The sequence below is a fragment of the Pleurodeles waltl genome, chromosome 10 (genome assembly GCF_031143425.1).
Source record: "Pleurodeles waltl isolate 20211129_DDA chromosome 10, aPleWal1.hap1.20221129, whole genome shotgun sequence".
NCBI classification, from domain to species: Eukaryota; Metazoa; Chordata; class Amphibia; order Caudata; family Salamandridae; genus Pleurodeles; species Pleurodeles waltl.
In genome coordinates, this window is record NC_090449.1 from 262,540,995 (window position 1) to 262,562,880 (window position 21,886).

Sequence of the window (21,886 nt, forward strand, 5' to 3'; positions counted from 1 at the left end):
CCCTAGGGGCCGGCTGAGCTAGAGGCCAAAATCTACGGGTAGGCACTTCGCAAAAAACACCTCTGTTTTTTTCCAAAATTTAGGATGTGTCCACGTTGCGCTTTGGGGTGTTTCCTGTCGCCGGCGCTAGGCCTACCCACGCAAGTGAGGTATCATTTATATTGGGACACTTGGGGGAACGCTGGGTGGAAGGAAATTTGTAGCTCCTCTCAGATTCCAGAACTTTCTGCCACAGAAATGTGAGGAACATGTGTTTTTTTTGCCAAATTTTGAGGTTTGCAAAGGATTCTGGGTAACAGAACCTGGTCCGAGCCCCGCAAGTCACCCCTCCTTGGAATCCCCTAGGTCTCTAGTTTTCAGAAATGCACAGGTTTGGTAGGTTTCCCTAGGTGCCGGCTGAGCTAGAGGCCAAAATCTACAGGTAGGCACTTCGCAAAAAACACCTCTGTTTTCTCCCAAAATTTAGGATGTGTCCACGTTGCACTTTGGGGTGTTTCCTGTCGCCGGCGCTAGGCCTACCCACGCAAGTGAGGTATCATTTTTATCGGGAGACTTGGGGGAACGCTGGGTGGAAGGAAATTTGTAGCTCCTCTCAGATTCCAGAACTTTCTGCCACAGAAATGTGAGGGACATGTGTTTTTTTAGCCAAATTTTGAGGTTTGCAAAGGTTTCTGGGTAACAGAACCTGGTCCGAGCCCCGCAAGTCACCCCTCCTTGGATTCCCCTAGGTCTCTAGTTTTCAGAAATGCACAGGTTTGGTAGGTTTCCCTAGGTGCCGGCTGAGCTAGAGGCCAAAATCTACAGGTAGGCACTTCGCAAAAAACACCTCTGTTTTCTCCCAAAATTTAGGATGTGTCCACGTTGCACTTTGGGGTGTTTCCTGTCGCCGGCGCTAGGCCTACCCACCCAAGTGAGGTATCATTTTTATCGGGAGACTTGGGGGAACGCTGGGTGGAAGGAAATTTGTAGCTCCTCTCAGATTCCAGAACTTTCTGCCACAGAAATGTGAGGAACATGTGTTTTTTTAGCCAAATTTTGAGGTTTGCAAAGGATTCTGGGTAACAGAACCTGGTCCGAGCCCCGCAAGTCACCCCTCCTTGGATTCCCCTAGGTCTCTAGTTTTCAGAAATGCACAGGTTTGGTAGGTTTCCCTAGGTGCCGGCTGAGCTAGAGGCCACAATCTACAGGTAGGCACTTCGCAAAAAACACCTCTTTTTTTTTCCAAAATTTAGGATGTGTCCACGTTGCGCTTTGGGGTGTTTCCTGTCGCCGGCGCTAGGCCTACCCACGCAAGTGAGGTATCATTTTTATCGGGAGACTTGAAGGAACGCTGGGTGGAAGGAAATTTGTAGCTCCTCTCAGATTCCAGAACTTTCTGCCACAGAAATGTGAGGAACATGTGTTTTTTTAGCCAAATTTTGAGGTTTGCAAAGGATTCTGGGTAACAGAACCTGGTCCGAGCCCCGCAAGTCACCCCTCCTTGGATTCCCCTAGGTCTCTAGTTTTCAGAAATGCACAGGTTTGGTAGGTTTCCCTAGGTGCCGGCTGAGCTAGAGGCCAAAATCTACAGGTAGGCACTTCGCAAAAAACACCTATGTTTTCTCCCAAAATTTTGGATGTGTCCACGTTGCGCTTTGGGGCGTTTCCTGTCGCGGGTGCTAGGCCTACCAACACAAGTGAGGTATCATTTTTATCGGGAGACTTGGGGGAACATAGATTAGCAAAACAAGTGCTATTGCCCCTTGTCTTTCTCTACATTTTTTCCTTCCAAATATAGGAGAGTGTGTAAAAAAGACATCTATTAGAGAAATTCCCTATAATTCACATGCTTGTATGGTCACCCCGGAATTCAGAGATGTGCAAATAACCACTGCTCCTCAGCACCTTATCTTGTGCCCTTTTTGGAAATGCAAAGGTTTTCTTGATAGCAATTTTTTACTCTTTATATTTCAGCAAATGAATTGCTGTATACCCGGTATAGAATGAAAACGCACTGCAGGGTGCAGCTCATTTATTGGCTCTGGGTTCCTCGGGTTCTTGATGAACCTACAAGCCCTATATATCCCCGCAACCAGAGGAGTCCAGCAGACGTAACAGTATATTGCTTTCCATAATCTGACATTGCAGGGAAAAGTTACAGAGTAAAACGTAGAGAAAAATTGATGTTTTTTTCACCTCAATTTCAATACTTTTCTTTTTCAGCTGTTATTTTCTGTAGGAAACCCTTGTAGGATCTACACAAATGACCCCTTGCTGAATTCAGAATTTTGTCTACTTTTCAGAAATGGTTAGGTTTCTGGGATCCAGCATTGGTTTCATGCCCATTCCTGTCACTGACTGGAAGGAGGCTGAAAGCACAAAAAAGTGCAAAAATGGGGTATGCCCCAGTAAAATGCCAAAATTGTGTTGAAAAATTGGGTTTTCTGATTCAAGTCTGCCTGTTCCTGAAAGCTAGGAAGCTGTTGAGTTTAGCACTGCAAACCCTTTGTTGATGCCATTTTCAGGGGGAAATCCACAAGCCTTCTTCTGCAGCCACTTTTTCCAATTTTTTTGAAAAAAACAAAATTTTCACTGTATTTTGGCCAATTTCTTGGCCTCTTTCAAGGGAACCCACAAAGTCTGGGTACCTCTAGAATCCCTAGGATGTTGGAAAAAAAGGACGCAAATTTGGCTTGGTTAGCTTATGTGGACAAAAAGTTATGAGGGCCTAAGCGCGAACTGCCCCAAATAGGCAAAAAAAAGCCTGGCACAGGAGGGGGAAAAGGCCTGGCAGCGAAGGGGTTAAACTCACAAGAACAGACGTAATCTGCTGAGAAAGGCCTAAGGGCCTTTATATAACTAAATATTGTTAGACTTGGCATCATTGGCATGGTCTCCCCTAACGTTTTGCCTGTACGACCCAGGTTGTTTCTGTGTGCTGGACTCTGTTTTTGCTGTTTTGTTTGTTCTGGACACTTTAGCACTGCTGACCAGTGCTAAAGTGTAAGTGATCACTGTATAAATTATATGTGTACATCTGCTTATCCATGATTGGCATATTTGATTTACTAGTAAGCCCCTAGTAAAGTGCACGAGAGGTGCCCAGGGCCTGTAAATCAAATGCTACTAGTGGGCCTGCAGCACTGGTTGTGCCACCCACATTAGTAGCCCTGCAAACATGGCTCAGGCCTGCCACTGCAGTGTCTGTGAGGGCAGTTTTAAACTGCCAATTTGACTTGGCAAGTGTACCCACATGCCAGGCCTAAACCTTCCCTTTTTATACATGTAAGGCACCACTAAGGTAGGCCCTAGGTGGCCCCCTGGGCAGGGTGCAGTGTATGTTAAAGGTGGGACATGTACTTATGTGTTTTACATGTCCTGGCAGTGAAATACTGCTAAATTTGTTTTTCACTGTTGCAAGGCTTATCTCTCTCATAGGTTAACATGGGAGCTGCTTTAAATATTATTAAAGCGCAGATTCCCTTTGGGAGCAGATAGACATGTGGAGTTTGGGGTCTCCGAACTCACAATTTAAAACTACATCTTTTAGTGCCATTGGTTTTTAGATTGTGTGTTTGAAAATGCCACTTTTAAAAAGTAGGCATTTTCTTGATTAAACCATTCTGTGACTCTGCTTGTATGTGGATTCCCTGTCTTGGTCAGTTTGACAGTTGGGCTGTTTGCACCTCTCCTCTAGACAGTGACACAAAAGGAGCTAGGGTGTAGCCTGCATATCCTGATGTGCCATCTGGGCTGAGGGGAGGGGGGAGTGGTCACTTACACCTGAAAGGTCTGGTGTGTGTCTGGGACCTGGCCTGGCAAGACAGGATCTTGAAAACAACAGAGACTTCTCTTTGAAGTAGGCCTAATTCAAAGGCAGAAAAGGGTGTAAGAAGAGAACCTAAAACCCCTGAAAATCAGATTTCTTCTGGAACCAAGAGGAACCTCTGCCAAGGAGAAGAGCTGGAGAGGGAGTACTGCCCCTGTGACTCTGCTTTGCTGAGTTGGCCTACAGTAGCTGCTTCTACCTGAGAGAGGAAAAAGACTTACTTCTGTGTGACGTCCCACTGGTGAAGAATCTCCAAGGGCCTGAACTGAGATTGCCTCCTGTTGTTGAAGTCTTAGGGACATCAAAGACTTCTCTCTGTCAGCACTTGGGCTTTCTGCTGAGAGTCCTGCCTGCCAAGTGGTGCCCTAACCTGTCTCTGGGCCCTTGAAAGGTGCGGCTGGTGGAAAAGGACAGAAATCCATGCACCACCCGCCTTGTGGCTGAGAAATGACGCACCGTCGGCCACGCGGCTAAAATTGATGCTCCACCTGCATTGCAGCTGGAGGATCGACGCAACGCAGTTGGAGAAACTACGCTCAACACCCTCAGCGGCTGCTGTTAATGATGCAAGTCCCATTGCAGCGTGGTTTCTTGGCACCACAAGACCGGATTTCGACGCAACATCGCTGAGCACAGAAAAATCAACGCAAAGCCTGCTCGGACCCGAGGTGCTTGTCTGGATCGATGCATTTGTCTCTGCGGGAGAGATGAAATGATGCACGCCCACACAACCGGAGAAGGAACAACACACGTTCTTGCTTGTGGGTGAGAAATCTACGCATTGCTGGCGTTTTTCGAAGCACACTTGCGCGTTCAGCTTTATTTTGACGCTACCCAGGTACTTCTGTACGCTAACAATGTTCTTGCTGTTTTCTAAAGGATTTAAGACTCTTTTTGCTTTTTAAATTCACAACTTGACTGGTGTATGTCGGATTTTTGTCATTTTGGTCTTGTTTTGCTTAGATAAATATTATCTATTTTTCGAACCCGGTGTGGTGTCATTTTGTAGTGTTTACACCAAGTTACTGTGTGTGTAGGTACAAATACTTTACACCTTGCTTCTGAAGTTAAGCCTGCCTACTTGTGCCAAGCTACCAAGGCAGTGAGTGGAGGTTAACTGAGGGTGATTCTCCTTTACCCTGCCTAGAGCGAGGGTCCTTGCTTGGACAGGGGGAACCTGACTGCCAACCAAAGACCCCATTTCTAACGAATATCTTTTCAAGTGAAGACAACGTACAATCCATCTGTGAACACTGATGGAGCCAATTAGATAACAGATACAAAATACATCATAAACATATGCCACGTGTTCACTCTTTCTTTCCATTCCTTCTGAGATAAAATACCACAAACTCTATGAAGAAAAGGTCTGGGATCACGCTAATGAGCATACGTAATCTGTACATTAGTATACAAGCTTTTCTAACCATCTCTTCAAATTCTGGGGCGGATTAGCTTTCCTCAGTGCCTCCATTTTTGAGAGACAGTTGGGCAAAGCTAAATCTATTGTGAATGAAAATGTGTGTACAGCTGATCACGATGAGAATTGATTGTGCAGAGTCTAGCACTTGTGGCAGTAGAGAGAACGCTACGGAAATACACATGCCGCAATAGGACAATAAAACTCTTAGTAAGCTGTACATTTAACGTAAAAGAGGCTACAGAGGACCTCGAAGCGTTGTATTGTTTGCCCTCACTTTAAAAATGTGATTAACTGGACATAAGCCTTACCCATTCAGTGAAGATGTGATTGCCTAGAAAATTGCTTGAAAAAAAATAATTTTGAATATTTGCTCAAAAGTCATGCCATTCTATCATATTTGTTTCTTTTCACTAAAGTTTACACTATGGGCCTCATCCTACCTTGGCGGGCGGCGGTCAAAAGACCGCGGAGGCCATTCTGGCTTTCCCAATGGGCCGGCGGTCGCCCGCCAAGGGAGCGCCCGCCGGCCCAGCGGGAAAGGCCCTGCAACCCAGAAGCCGGCTCCGAATGGAGCCGGCGGGGTTGCAGGGGTGCGACGGGTGCAGTTGCACCCGTCGCGATTTTCACTGTCTGCTAAGCAGACAGTGAAAATCATGCTGGGGCCCTGTTAGGGGGGCCCTGCACTGCCCATGCCAATGGCATGGGCAGTGCAGGGGCCCCCAGGGGCCCCACGACACCCGTTCCCGCCATCCTGTTCCTGACGGTAAAAACCGCCAGGAACAGGATGGCGGGAAGGGGGTTGGAATCTCCATGGCGGTGCTGCTTGCAGCGCCGCCATGGAGATTCAGCCCAGCAAGGGGAAAACCGGCGGGAAACCGCCGGATCCCCTTTTCTGACCGCGGCGGTCAGAATGGGCTGGGAAGCACCGCCAGCCTGTTGGCGGTGCTTCCGTCATTTTAGCCCTGGCGGTCGCCGACCGCCAGGGTTAGAATGACCCCCTATATGTTGCTCAAACAATCTAGACATACATTTTATTACTTGGAAAAATATACATGAAAGAAATAGAGTAAAGACCCACTTTGAGTATTCCTAATGCTTTGAAAAATTTCTCTGCGCAACTTACAAAAGCAGTTGGACAGGCGTGGAATTTAAAGCCCTGAAGTTCTTCTATGATGATGTAACATTGCTGTTGCCCTACAGAAGAAGTCACAGCCCTTTTTCCACTGAAAGCCAATAATGAGCAGGAAGGGACAGGAGGCGGGTAACAAAGGAGCATATAAACTCTAGAGAAACAGCCTCGACCAGCACTGTGCTTTTGCAGAAAAACTCACTGTGACTAGCCTGAAACCTCCAGAATGGCCCTTACAGCAAATGATTACTTGGCATTGGGAATAATGTTAGACCAGTATTTCTCTGGGGATGTCGAGCTCGCATTAGATAAGTAAGTAAACTACATTGATCAAGAATGAAAATATGTCATGCTTTTATTTAGGGTAAAGGTTACAGTGGTTATTGACTAAAGGACTTAAAATCCCTAAAAATTAAGGAAATGCAGGTGGTAAGGTGGCTTATTAGATAAATATTAAACTACCTCACCTCGAGAATGTGTGTATTGTGTTATGCAGTATGTTTTGTGCTGTGCTGTGGCAATGTTAAGAGATGAAAGGTTATATTTATGAAAGAGTCACCCAACGCATTGCAGCAGACACAAATGCTGCACTGCATTGCGAATAGGCAGGGAGCAGAAGAGCGCCATATCTACAGAAATGTGGCACTCTGCTCCTCTCTCCTTAGAGCTGCACAGAATTTTGCTACAGCATCGTGGAAGGGTGTGTGCATGAGTCTATCATAGGTTTGTTCTGGAAAGGTTCCCTTTCAGTACAAAATACCATGCCTAGACAACTTTTAAAATGTTTTCTACTTTTTATGTGCATTATCCAATGCAGCACAGATGCAAAGTCAGAAAAGAAAGGAGAAATGAAAACATTTCTTCTTTTAACACCTGCTTGCAAGTGGCATTCCTTTTTAAAGCAAAACTCTGTCTCCCATTGTTAGTAGATAGGGTTTTGCATTAAAAAAGCATAGGTGGCTGCATGTGATCGCCCATGTATCAACCATGGAACGTCCCCTTGACACTAAGGGCCTTATTTATACTTTTTGGTGCAAAACTGCACTAAGGCAGTTTTGCACCAAAAAGTTTTGCACCGGCTTGCACCATTTTTTAGCACCAGCTGGGCACCATATTTATGGAATGGTGCAAGCCGGTGAAAAGGGTAGGCTAGCTTAAAAAAAAATTATGTTAGGCAGGTTTGAGTCAAAATAAATGATTCTGACCAGAGTAGCATCAGTTTTTGATGCTAAGGGGCATATTTATACTCTGTTTGCACTGAATTAGCATCATTTTGTTTTTACTCTAATTCAGTGCAAAACTAACTTCATATTTAAACTTTGGTGCTAGACCCATCTAGCGCCAAATTTATGGAGTTAAAGTCATTTTTTGGAAGTGGAAACCTACCTTGCCTTAATGAGATGCAAGGTAGGCGTTCCTGTCCAAAAAATGACTTTAATGATCTCCAGGCAAAAGTGACCAACAGACCAGCACCTAAACTCTAAGGTATATTAAGCACAAGGCCTCAGAATTCCAGTTCAAGGCAAAAAGCTGTTGTCTTGGAGGATTTCCTGTTCAAGGGTTTTAAACTCATTAACAAACTATAGTGCAGAAAAATTATAGCCCTATAAATGAGCACAGCTGATTAAAATTCATTTAAAGAGCATCTGTATGTTCATGTCACTAGTTAGCATTCGACCTTGTGTCCTCACAAGGATTAGAAAAGGACTGATCAATTTCCAGTACATTTACAATATAATACAATTCAACAAGACCCCAGGTACATATAGCAGGAGATCTATTCCTATATCTTAACGTCTGCAAAACGTATAAATTATAATTTCATATGCTAGACCTCTTGGCTGTTGTTTTTAGGTCTGGCACAAAGACAGCTTTAGCTGCCTTGCTAGCCTCATGTTGAAGTGCTACTCCAACTATATCTTCTCTGTCCGGAGCACTCAGGTTTGAACAATGAGTCAGCTCACCTCAGCAATTAGCTACTTTTGCTGTGTTCATAAATGCAACTAACTTGAGAGGAACATCTAGTAACATTTGAGGTACTGCATCTCTGTGAAGTCTTCAAGCCGTTAGATGTGGCACCAGAGGGACAGTCTAGTTACCAATTCAAACTCAGCAGCTTTGTTAATTACTTTTTTGGGTACTGCATCTGATTTGAGAGGAATATCTAGTAAAGATTTGAAGTACTGCCAGATTGGGTACTGCCAGCCTCACGTTTTCTAAAAAAAACTGAGTAAAACTGCACTCAGCATATCACAATAGATCAGGACCTTTCAGCCATAGGATGGCCTCACTATAAACAATTGCAATTTACAATGCACATGTGAAGCACCAGTTGACTAAAAAGAAGGTTAATAGTACTTTAATTTATCACTGACCGCCAGTACCCATGCATGCTACAATGTTATTATAGCGTTCCATAGTGATGAATATATTTATTGAAAATTACAGTATTAACTCATCTTCATAAATCGTCTTTGGCATAATAATTTATCCTATAGAATGCAAGTGCAAATAAGTAGAGTGCCAAAACTGTATGTTCAAATTTTCACTTTGAAGCCAAACCCTTTCAGCTTTGAAAAGGACATTTAAAACAGAAGTTATATCTCACTCATGAGGGACATCTAGCAACTATTTTAGCTACTGCAGCTTTGTAACAACTTCAGGCAGTTGACTTTGACTCAAAAGGAGTCTAGTAACCGTTTGTAGTATTGCAACGTTGAGAAAGGCTTTTCAGGCTGGTACATCTGACTTGTGAGGGACATCTAGTTAATGACTTGATGTACTCCATCTTTATGAAGATTTAAAGCAGTTGGATCTGGCTCGAGATGGGCATAAAGTAACTACATGAAAAAATGCAATTTTGTGAAAGACTTTTCAAGCGGTTGCGTTTGGATTGAGAGGGTCACCTCGTAACAACTAAAGGAAATATAGCTTTGTTAAAGAATTTGCAAGCAACCCTTTTCACTCGAGAGGGACACCTCGTAATATCTTGAGGGACTTCAACATTGTTAAATATATTTCATGCTGTTGCTTCTGGCTCAAGACAGATGTCTCGGAATGCCTAGAGGTCCTGCAGCTATGCAACAAGCCAAAACTACTGGCATAGCCAATGTCTGTTTCATAAAAAGATTTGCAATGGGCTAGCATAAGAAGTCAAAACAAGAACCCTGAATGTAATCTTCAATCCCATCTAGGCCTGAGCAAGAATAATTATCTCATCAGTGCTCATCAGTAATAGAATTGGTAAATGGCCTATCTTCGGGGGTGGGGAATAAGTTAACAGCAATTGATTTCATAAGATGTAATGGGTAAAGATTGAATAGTATACACACAAATAAAACTCCCTACTGAAGTTCATTATACATTTATAAGCAACAACTAAAGTATCAAGAATTACCAATTATGACTTTAACCCTTATCTCCATAAATTGTATCTTACTTACAGGTTGATTCACCTTGTAGTCTGCTTCCACTATAGAACTGCTTATACCTTCTATCATTTTCTGTTTATAAAAGATTTAACAACAAAAAGGAAGCTACAATTTGCATGATATGCCAAATTTGAGAAAATAAAGCAACCTGAAGCAGATAGAAATTCTACTCTGAAACCTGACGGATTAACTGGAATCTGTTCTATCCTCAGCTCCCAGTCCTCATGATGTACAAAAATGACCTTTCTAAATTTTCTGGATGAAAAATCCAATAAGGTAACCTTCCTATAATTTAGAGGAGAACTTTAGATACTCTCTTCAAAAACAGGACATATAATAATATTCTTTCAAGAACATGGTACTGTTAAGGATCCTGCAGCATTGGTAAAACAAAGCAACGCCACATCACTGAGCTTTTTTAATACCATTTAGCAAATTTATTATGTTTTAGCTCAATGCAGCAATGCTGTATTGCAAAAGCAGGACAAAAACATACTTTTCAAAAATGATCTGCTACTACTGCTCACTACGTGTTCACTGGCACACCAACAGGACCACTAGCATCCTGCACAATCTCTGCACCACCGTGGGTATGTATTGTCTAGAATATGATTTGTACTAAACACATATCCTTCCTATATGCTGTACGGTACAATACAAATGCAATGCATGTTATGTTTAGAGAAATTAAAACATTTCTTCTTGTTAGCACTTACTTCAAGGATGTGCTATTTTTTGATGCAAAGCTAAGTCTGGCTTTGTAAGTAAAGTGGGCTTTAGGTCAGAAACTACAGGGAGAATTGCTCCTTAACTCAAAATAAAGCAAAGCAATGCAAAGGGCTATTTGTGCTGAGAAAAGGCCACCCGTTCGGTGCAAATTAACTATGCACTGAAAAGTAAATACCCTTGCAAATGTTTACATTGTTTTAAACCAGTCTATGTTACTTTATCACAACACAACCCCTTAATAATTCTGGCCCTCCATTACATAAGCCATATAGTTCTGATTCTTTCAATTTTTCTGCCACTTCAATGTCTCTAAGGCACAGGTTTATTATCCCTGTGCAATGCAGTGCCATATTACTGCTCTGCATTGCAGGAGTGGGAGAAAGTTAAAACCAAGTAACAGAAAGTGGGACAAAACAGTACAAAGGGGTATTTGTGCTAGGAAAAAGATCCCTTTCCAGTGCAGAATAACTTTTAGACCTGAAAATACATACCATTGGAAGAACTTGCACCTATTTAAATTACTTTGTGCGACCTTTCCCTGCCAGAAATCCTTTGCAAATCTGGTCCTACATTTCATAGGCCATCTCAATCTAGTTGCCTCAATTATTCTTCCAGTACAATGTCTCGAGGGGACAGGTTTATTCAGGGCCGCCTTTATCATTGGTGACGCCCGGTGTGACAATCTTTTTTGGCACCCCCACCCTCTCCCCCATGACCGCCTCCTCAGATTCCCTCACTATCACCCAGCAAAAGTATGCCTCATCTCTCCATAACCCCTGTCTCATTTACATTTCATTTGTTTTAACACGCTAGTAAAGGCTGGCTTTACTAATCCACTCAGCTGTCCACATAAAACTTAGTTTTGTTCTTTACAGTACGCAAATGAACCCTCTGCCCTACTTTATCTCTAGCAAGAACATTAATCACAGGAGTTATCTAGCAAGAACGTTAATCACAGGAGTTATCTAGGCATTTTAATTGCTTCCTGAAGGCTGGACGCACAAGGAACTTTTCAGCAGCTGCTTTTACATCGCAAGTTTCATAACTTATTGCTAACCACAGTATCCCCCATCCAGGTTAGCACCCGGTGCGGCTGCACCAGTCGCACCACCCTAAAAACAGCCCTGTGTTTATTATTTTTTTGCAATGCAACACAACAACCAAAGTTGCTGCACTACATAAGTATACAGCAGGGCACAGGCATATATATTAAAAATGACATGCAGGTGCTGTCATCCCCTGTTCCTTGCCCAAAAAACAAGCTTCCTAGTTACACACTGCAGAGGTGTGTGTACTATCTAGCATAGGATTTGTATTGAATTCATTCCCTTAAAGTAGAACACTCTATCTATGCTTAGTGAGAGTCTAAAAATTCTACACATTGTATGTTCACTGGATAGTGCAGTATTTGTGCAATGTGTGGAATGTTTAGAGAAGTTTCTCCTTGATGGTGCTTATTTCAAGGAGGAGTTATTGTTTCATGTAATGCCTGCTCGCCTATGTTAGTAGCACGTATTTTAGGCCACAAATGGTGAGTGCTTATGCTGCTCTGCCCAAGTCACACCCAAGTAACACACCTTCCTTGACACAAGGTGGAGCAGTGTGCTATTTGCACTGAGAATAGTGCACCTTCCTGGCGTTCAATAACTGTGTAAGGAAGTAACTAATCTTGCGAGGCTTTGCGTAACCTTGCATGACTTTGCGCCCGTGAAAACATTCAGAAGATGTGTCACTACGTCTCAAATCTGTTTGCTTCTTTTTTAATTATTGAAAGGTCCAGAAAAAAGATTGCTCTTTATGAATATGTTCACACGACATAAAATTACCTTTTTCTCCCAATTACCAAAAAAGCCATAATACAGAATTAAGGCTATTAATTATTTTTCGTACAACGAATGCCTTAAACAAGTAGACACAAGGGTAACGAGTGTGTATACCCATAAATTGCACAACAGACATAACAATCAAGAAATACTTCACAGGAAGCATTGTCGAGTGCTTGTCATTGCAGTTAACGTTTTAGACCTTTAACAGATATCCAACATGGACTGAAGCACGGATGTAAAATCCTAGCCATAAAAAAATGGAACAGTAACTAATTAAGATAAATTATAACGTTCGGGTCCTACCGGAAACTAAAACGGATGCTGGCCAATCTTTCCCGACTCAGGCCTCTGATACTGTTTTTTCAAGGAATTTGATCGGCGAGCACCATTCATTAGACTAGTTTTTTTTTCTTTCAATTGGTGGTTAAATCAATTAGAAGGTGAGCTCGCAGAGGATGATTTCTTCTTGCTAATTTCTCAACTTTTTTTTTGTGCCAATTTTATCTTTCATTCTGTCAGATGTTTGATTGAGGGTTTCTTTTTGTGGGATCATACGCCATGGCATGGAGGATAATGAAAGGCAGAAGCAGCATAGGTACAGGGAAATCTTCCAAGGCAGGAAAAAAAAAACTAGCATTTGCAATGCAATGGGTCTTGCATTTGATCAACTTAGAGCTATTACTTTTGTAAATTTCTAACTGGACTTTTCTTGCCACATAACTTGAAAATGAAAAGTAATACGGGTTTACATAAGGGAGCCAATTTAAAGTGTCATGACATGAGCATGAAGGCACACACAAAAGGAAACAGAAGTTTGTTGTAGTCAAATGTATCAGCAGTTATTCAATTATGTATGTAACAGGGTTGATGTCATGCAAAGCGCTCCACTACTGCCCAGCAAGATCGAGCTGCGCACAAAATGAAAGAAAAGGTAGTCCAGAAGCCATGCCGAAAACATGGAGCCTCGTATGTTTTCAGTAGTTTACCGGTGCTGTTGAGAAGGGCTAAACACCAGAAAAGGCATGAGGTAGGCATGCCTTTCACAAATAAAATCAGTTGAATTTTAAAATTAAAACAAAAGCCCAGGAACCAACTAAACTGATGGATGTGACATGGGTGGGGTTAAAAGCCCACAGAAAGATTACAACAGGGGCCAAAGTGTTTGCGTGCTCAACCCTAAAAATGGAGGCACACAGCACTACAATCTTTTGATCGAGTAATCTTAAAAAAGCTGCGCATTAAGCTTGCTGCCCACTGTCATTTAGCCATCCCAATATACCACTCATCACTTAAAGACAAAAAACATCCTGGCAAAAGAGGCACTTTAAAAAAGGTGAATGGGCTTGGATGGGGGCACTATTGACTCATTTATGAAAAATGGCATTAGACTGGGGTTTCCCCTTACCAATCGATTAGCAAGGATTTATTGGGGCTTACTGCAAGTAATTAAAATGGGTGCCCTACCCCCAGTGCATAAATAGTAAAAAAAAAACAGCCCCAACTGGAGTGTAGTGGGCCACGCACAGGCCTCACATACCATGGTACCACTAAAGATGCTACACTAATGTTATGCTATTCTCTTGCTCCCATGTATTTCTTCACTCCCGTTTAACCTCTACATCATTCCCAGAATGTCTCCAATCCTTTGCGCTTTTCCTTTTTATGTACATGACTATGTTCCAACCTTCACTCTACCACACTCCCCTTGCATCTCTTTAATCCTTCACCTCTCCATTATCCACTTATGTTTACATTCTACAGTGCATCTCTCCATTCCATTCACTCACTTTCATCCTGCATATATATTGTCCCTTCTCTCCATTCACTCACTTTTCTCCTGCATATCTCTTGTCCCTTTCACTATCCATCGTCTGTCCCTGTGTCACTTGAATTTCCTTAACGTTTCCCTATTTTTCGAGTCGTACATCATTCCTTGAATATCTCTACTCTCCCCTCCTTTTGCAGGCTTTATATCTTTCTATTTCCACATTTTGCTTCCCCATTCCCAACTGCATGCTTATCCTCCCAGTCATTTTCAACTGTTTCCATACTGCACTCTATTTATCCCTTCATACTATCCCCCCTCTCTCCTTCCTAACACATCACTCTAGTTGACACCTTTCATTCAGTCCGACTGATCTATGCATCTGTAGGTTCATGTTCCAATCTTATCATTCTCTGTTTATATTCTCATTCTTTCTTGTAGATGAGTCAGCATAGTGGAAACTGCTGGTCTGATAGGTGTACTAGACAGATTCAATGGTTAAATGCAACTGGCCTGTCTAAACTTCACTATCTCCATGATATATCTTTCTAGGTGCACTACTAGTTTATTAACATTTACCTTTGCTTTATTGAACTTTTGACCCAATGCATGAAGTCTTTTTGCAGTCACAAACCGTTTATGACCATAAAAAGGCTTTTTCAAATGTATCAGACTCAGCTAGAGATTCAGTAACTCATTGCTGAATCACAAGTTGGGTTTGATTCCTAATAGCTATTCGAAATATGGATAGGGTGTGTTTAGGGCATCCTTTCCAACTATTGAAACTTAGTGGTATGTATCAATGTTTTGCAACCAAAATGCACTCGCAAACCATTAATGTTTTACTGACACCTCAAAGTATGGGTAATCCGTTCCCCAAGGGATCCCTTCCCCTTTGTGAATGTTAAAGAAAATACATTTAAGAGTAGGCAGACCAGTGCTTACTCCTAAAAAATTAAAAATACACTTTTATTTTTTTTGTTGAAATGCATCCGATTTTCCTATAAGGAACACAGATTGCATTTAAAGAATACAAAATTGCCTACAAATTGCTTTATTTGAAAACAATAACAGGCATGGTGGTCTGCTGACCTCAGCAGGTCACCATCTCTCCTAGTGATTCCTAGTGGGTCACAATTTGCCACCTACCTCATTAATATTCATGAGATAGGTCAAATTGTGACCCACTCCAAATCGATAACTTGCAAAATGAACTATTAGAGCATAGGCCTCTTCTCAAATTACCACAGTGATCACAAAAATACTGGTTGCAAGTTGCAGCCAGTATTTTGCGACCAGTTGCACGTACATTTTGTCCTTTAACTTGAAACCAGTTAAGGATACATCCATGTTACTATCCATTGCCCTTCCTGTTTTTTTGTATGAGAAACCACTCAAAAACAGAAAAGCTCATGCTCAGTTGGTCTTTGTTCTAACTCCCAACCACAATCTCTTGTGATCACGGTCTCTTGGCTCCCTTCCATCTAGATATGTCCAGAGGGGTGTACACTGCAGTAAATGATAGTTTTTGAAGGTGTTCATCGGCTGAATGCCCGCTGACTTCCTGCCAGTGGCCATTGGATATTGATAAGAATTAATACTCTGCAGTCAGTCCCTTTTGTTCCCCTCAAACTTCAGAGGCACTCTTTTGAAGACCACCTCAGGACTTTGTGTTGTTAGTACCTTCTAGGCTAGGACCAGGCAAGGGATACCAGAAATTGCCAACTTATGTGCCCTGTTTAGAAGATAACTGCTGGACTTTCCTGATGAGACAGGATCAACCATGATATGAAGGACAAGCACACGAGCCAAGTCATCAGTACATTAATAAATGCCAACTCAAAGACGGGTTACTGCAGAAAAGAAATATGAATGTGCAGCATAGATTTTCGTTTCTAAGTCTGCAGGGACAATCTCTATCTCCATAATAGGACAGTCAAGGTCATGCCAGAGTTATCAAATTATTGTGCATTTTCGGGTAGCTGATCTGCCTTTTGACCTGCTTTATTATTATGGGAGCCTGGATCACCCAATTCAGAGCCGAAAAGAATCACAAGAGTCTCCTCCCTCAGCCTTGGTCCTGGGGTATGTTCCTTTTGCTGTGATTGGTCAAATAAATGCAACATCTCACAACACAGACATCTTACCCATAGAAGATTTGTACATTCACCAGGAAGAAGACAAAATGAATGAGAATGTCATTAGGTAATTTTCACCATTCTTGGCTCTTGAGTATGTAACAGACCTAAGTGAGGTCTCAATTAAGGGACACAGAGCATATTTTATTTGAAGGTTCCTGCTGATCCTTTCCTGTGGCTGCTTTCTGATTCAGCTTGCAGGAACCTATCATTTTTCCACTATCCTGGTATTGTTGAAAAAGCTACCCTCCATAATGAGTGAGGGTACACTTAGGGCACACTTGCTGTTTTTAAAGTCTTCTACTCCCCTGATCAAACAAAAAAAACATGGATCCTCCTTAGTAGAATCAAAGCTGTTATGTTTGCAGAGGTGAAGATACAGAGCAAGGCAGGGAAGCAAAAACAGAAAGAGGGTGCATTACTGAAGCAGTGCAAGGACTTTCTGCAAACCCCTCCCAGATCACACTGGCAGGGATTGTTTCATGTCACGAGATTCCCTGTCTCATATTTAGAAAAACCCTCCAAAAAGCCCACTAGCACTTCCATGAGATGTGCCATATTGGTGATGTCTAAAGGTATGATGCACCATGGCTTCATGTGCCTCAGGTAAGAGCTTTTTTTTGCTCCTGCTCAAGATGTTCAGTAAGGTCACACCTGCGCTAATAGTAGTACCTTATGGAAGCTCAGCATCAGTAGGACTGGGAGGCACAGAAGATGGAAAACTACATTCTTAAATTAGGCCTGCACTGAAGATAGGACATTTGAACCAATGAGACCCACAATCAGCTTGTAGCTCTCCATCCATCAGTTGAGATAATAGTAACAGCACAATACTAGTAGAAGACAAGAGGTGATGAGTATTGGGGCGATGACTGGATATAGATTCAGGCATCAGAACCAAGCTGTGGATGTAGGAAGACCTGGGTCCTTCATAGACTTGAACATAACTATGCACTATATAAATATCAATTAATGCATTAAATTTTGTGATGTACTATAAACAATCCGCTTTCTACAATAATGCAGAAATGCATTGCTACTATATTGCTCCAAACCTGCTCTGAGTATATAGCACATGCCTGTTTTTTTACTTTGTATTCTGTTGTTTTTCTGCATAATTTGAAAATAAACTCGAAAAAGGATCAGTGTTAAATGAATAAAACATGTCCGGAGAGGTTACTTTCCTATCATCGGTCAGCCTGAAAGTTCACATTTGATTTAGCTGGAGTTCAAAATCTAAATCGAGAAGCACAATACCAGCCATCTTGGCCCGCATCACTGAATGACTCAGCCCTGTGGTGCCATAAAATTACAGTGGTGGGTTCATACATCCTGACTCACTGGTAAGGAAACCAATGTTCAGTGTGAGGTGCGATAGGAATATTGCCCTGTCCTCGTGCACCCTGCCTTAGGTTAGCCAACGTTAGACAACATAATCCAGTGTCGTGGCCTGCTTGGTGTCTTTGTAGGCCATGCTAGCAGTGGTACTGCTGAAATAAAAAAAAGTATGTCACTCCCAATTGGTTATATCGCTCAGGAGCAACACTGTATTTGTGCAAAATGTACAGCTACTGGCCTCTTCCAAATCAGTGCAATCACAGATGCAAGTCTGTCAGTTTGGGTTCGGTGTTAAAAAATGAGCTCCAGGGCTGAGCCCTGTCAATCACCTGCTGAATTTAATCACTGGTTCTTGAATGGATGGCTTGTAATCTTCTGTTTGTATTATGGTAAATGTTAGTTTTGTAGCTGGAGACACATTTCTTTAAGCTAATAAAAAAATAAGACACCAAACATACTTTAGTAGAACGTTCAATGCAATGCAACTAAATAAATTGCTCTGTCTACGTCTGTCTTTTGCCTTTCCAGACTACTGGTAGTATTTCCCTGGACAATAGGATTCCTCAGGGACTATCCAGATGTTTCTAATACCAGGATGGCCGCTCCAAACAGTTCATTGGCTACTGAAATGCAAAACGTGCTTTCTGAAGCTACGAAAAACTTGGAAAACCCGCCTGAATTCAAAAAGAACTTGCCAAAGTTCAAAGGTGTTTTTGAAAAGCTGCACAATTTAAGGTACCCCAAACAATTATCTTGACGAAGAACTAGCCTTTGTATCTCCTTGTTCCCTACATCAACAGCTGAAAATTGCTTTGAAATCAAAAGATAGGTGAACGTCTCATTGTGATCTTGACAGGTTTACAATCTAATATGAACAGTTTTTTATTTCATCTTTTTAAAAGAGATCAAGCTGCATGGTTTCTAAATTGAATTAACTGTGTGACCATATACTGTAAAATATACAGCTTTCCTTTCATAGACAATAACAGCGGGTGAAAACTGTAGGCTAATGTTGAACAGATGAGTTTGATAAATCCATCAAAATGATGGTTCGTGATTAACAACATTTACTTAGACAAATTGGTAACACAACCTCCAGCATCACTAGTCTGACTGCATCTACCAACCCTGGAATCCCGATATTCCTAGCAAGATAAAACGTTCTAAATTTAAATTCTAAAATGGAATTACATAAAATGCAACGTCAACTTCATTAGTTGACAATAATGAATCTCGACACGATTACTCTTTGTGTGTCAAACATTTATACTGAGTTTTCATATTTGCAATAGAGAAGAAAACATTGATTAAGAACATGTCCAGACATCTAGCAGTAAGTGCATGATGGAAGATTGGGAAACTCAAAGCAACAAATTATTTAGAAGGTCCAATGAGGGAGTATGTGGCAAAATGACTGATTGTTATTTCTCCTTAATGCTTCTAACGTATTCTGTAACTTTGACTTTGGGCAAGTGTCAATTTGTACTCCCTTCTAGAGTCTACTGTTGCAGTCTACTCTTAATGTTTCTCTGTTACAATATTTTACTGCTGTTAATAAATGTAATTTTGTCCGCCTATAAACTTTAGACCACTACAATGTTTGTTTCTTTTTGTGGTGGACAAAACTGTATTCATCGACAAAATAATTCTTAATGATTTGTACAGTGATGGATGAACAATACGATTTGGAATCTCATCCCCAGATAACTTCTCAAATGGCTCAAAGGCTGCTAATATAGGCCCTGATTACGACCCTGGCGGTCAGTGATAAAGTGGCGGTAATACCCCCAACAGGCCGGCGGTAATAAATATGAAATTATGACCACGGTGGAAACCACTTTTACAGACAGCCACTTTAACCCCTTCACTGCCAGGCCTTTTCCCCCTCAGGTGCCAAGCCTTTTTTTGGCTATTTGGGGCAGTTCGCGCTTAGGCCCTCATAACTTTTTGTCCACATAAGCTACCCACACCAAATTTGCGTCCTTTTTTTCCAACATCCTAGGGATTCTAGAGGTACCCAGACTTTGTGGGTTCCCCTGAAGGAGACCAAGAAATTAGACAAAATACAGTGAAATGTTCGTTTTTTCAAAAAAATGGAAAAAAGGGCTGCAGAAGAAGGCTTGTGGGTTTTCCCCTGAAAATGGCATCAACAAAGAGTTTGCAGTGCTAAAATCACCATCTTCCCGGCTTTCAGTAACAAGCAGACTTGAATCAGAAAACCAAATTTTTCAACACAATTTTGGCATTTTACTGGGACATACCCCATTTTTACTATTTTTTGCGCTTTCAGCCTCCTTCCAGTTAGTGACAGAAATGGTTGTGAAACCAATGCTGGATCCCAGAAAGCTAACCATTTCTGAAAAGTAGATAAAATTCTGAATTCAGCAAGGGGTAATTTGTGTAGATCCTACAAGGATTTCCTACAGAAAACAACAACTGAAAAAGAAAAATATTGAAATTGAGGTGAAAAAAACATCAATTTTTCTCTACGTTTTACTCTGTAACTTTTTCCTGCAATGTCAGATTTTCAAAAGCAATATACTGTTACGTCTGCTGGACTCCTCTGGTTGCGGGGATATATAGGGCTTGTAGGTTCATCAAGAACCCTAGGTACCCAGAGCCAATAAATGAGCTGCACCCTGCAGTGCGTTTTTATCCTATACCGGGCATACAGCAATTCATTTGCTGAAATATAAAGAGTGAAAAAGAGCTATCAAGAAAACCTTTGTATTTCCAAAATGGGCACAAGATAAGGTGTTGAGGAGCAGTGGTTATTTGCACATCTCTGAATTCCGGGGTGACCATACTAGCATGTGAATTACAGGGCATTTCTCAAATACATGTCTTTTTTACACACTCTCTTATATTTGGAAGGAAAAAATGTAGAGAAAGACATGGGGCAATAACACTTGTTTTGCTAATCTATGTTCCCCCAAGTCTCCCGATAAAAATTATACCTCACTTGTGTGGGTAGGCTTAGCGCCCGCGACAGGAAACGCCCCAAAACGCAACGTGGACACATCCCATTTTTTGAAAGAAAACAGAGGTGTATTTTGCAAAGTACCTACCTGTAGATTTTGGCCTCTAGCTCAGCCGGCACCTAGGGAAACCTACCAAACCTGTGCATTTTTGAAAACTAGAGACCTAGGTGAATCCAAGATGGGGTGACTTGTGGGGCTCTGACCAGGTTCTGTTACCCAGAATCCTTTGCAAACCTCAAACTTTGGCAAAAAAAAACAAATTTTCCTCAAATTTTGGTGACAGAAAGTCCTGGAATCAAAGAGGAGCCACAAATTTCCTTCCACCCAGCGTTCCCCCAAGTCTCCCGATAAAAATGATACCTCACTTATGTGGGTAGGCCTTGCGCCCGTGACAGGAAACGCCCCAAAACACAACGTGGACACATCACATTTTTTTAAAGAAAACAGAGGTGTTTTTTGCAAAGTGCCTACCTGTAGATTTTGGCCTCTAGCTCAGACGGCACCTAGGGAAACCTACCAAACCTGTGCATTTTTTAAAACTAGAGACCTAGGGGAATCCAAGCTGGGGTGACTTGTGGGGTTCTGACCAGGTTCTGTTACCCAGAATCCTTTGCAAACATCAAAATGTGGCTAAAAAAACAAATTTTCCTCACATTTCGGTGACAGAAAGTTCTGGAATCTGAGAGGAGCCACAAATGTCCTTCCACCCAGCGTTCCCCCAAGTCTCCCGATGAAAATGATACCTCACTTGTGTGGGTTGGCCTAGCGCCCGCAACAGGAAACGGCCCAAAACACAACGTGGACACATCCCATTTTTTGAAAGAAAACAGAGGTGTTTTTTGCAAAGTGCCTACCTGTAGATTTTGGCCTCTAGCTCAGCCGGCACCTAGGGAAACCTACCAAACCTGTGCATTTTTGAAAACTAGAGACCTAGAGGAATCCAAGATGAGGTGACTTGTGGGGCTCTGACCAGGTTCTGTTACCCAGAATCCTTTGCAAACCTCAAAATTTGGCTAAAAAAACACATGTTCCTCACATTTCTGTGACAGAAAGTTCCGGAATCTGGGAGGAGGCACAAATTTCCTTCCACCCAGCGTTCCCCCAGGTCTCCCTATAAAAATGATACCTCACTTGTGTGGGTAGGCCTAGTGCCCGCGACAGGAAACGCCCCAAAACACAATGTGGACACATCCCATTTTTTGAAAGAAAACTGAGGTGTTTTTTGCAAAGTGCCTACCTGTAGATTTTGACCTCTAGCTCAGCTGGCACCTAGGGAGCCCTACCAAACCTGTGCATTTTTTAAAACTAGAGACGTAGG

At 42.0% G+C, this 21,886-nt stretch overlaps 1 protein-coding gene across 2 annotated transcripts in view; it reads left to right on the plus strand.

The window, feature by feature from the left end:
- Positions 1–21,886, plus strand: part of LOC138260744 (hemoglobin subunit beta-like) — a 154,585-nt gene that overhangs the window by 45,593 nt on the left and 87,106 nt on the right. Inside the window, exons 1-2 of one of the 2 annotated variants that reach the window (XM_069209216.1) lie at positions 6,544–6,672; positions 18,116–18,322. In XM_069209216.1, the coding sequence (XP_069065317.1) occupies positions 6,587–6,672; positions 18,116–18,322 (293 nt within the window). In that variant the 5' untranslated portion in view covers positions 6,544–6,586. Of the gene's footprint in view, positions 1–6,543; positions 6,673–18,115; positions 18,323–21,886 lie in introns of those variants that run through there. The other variant, XM_069209215.1, reaches the window with a different exon arrangement.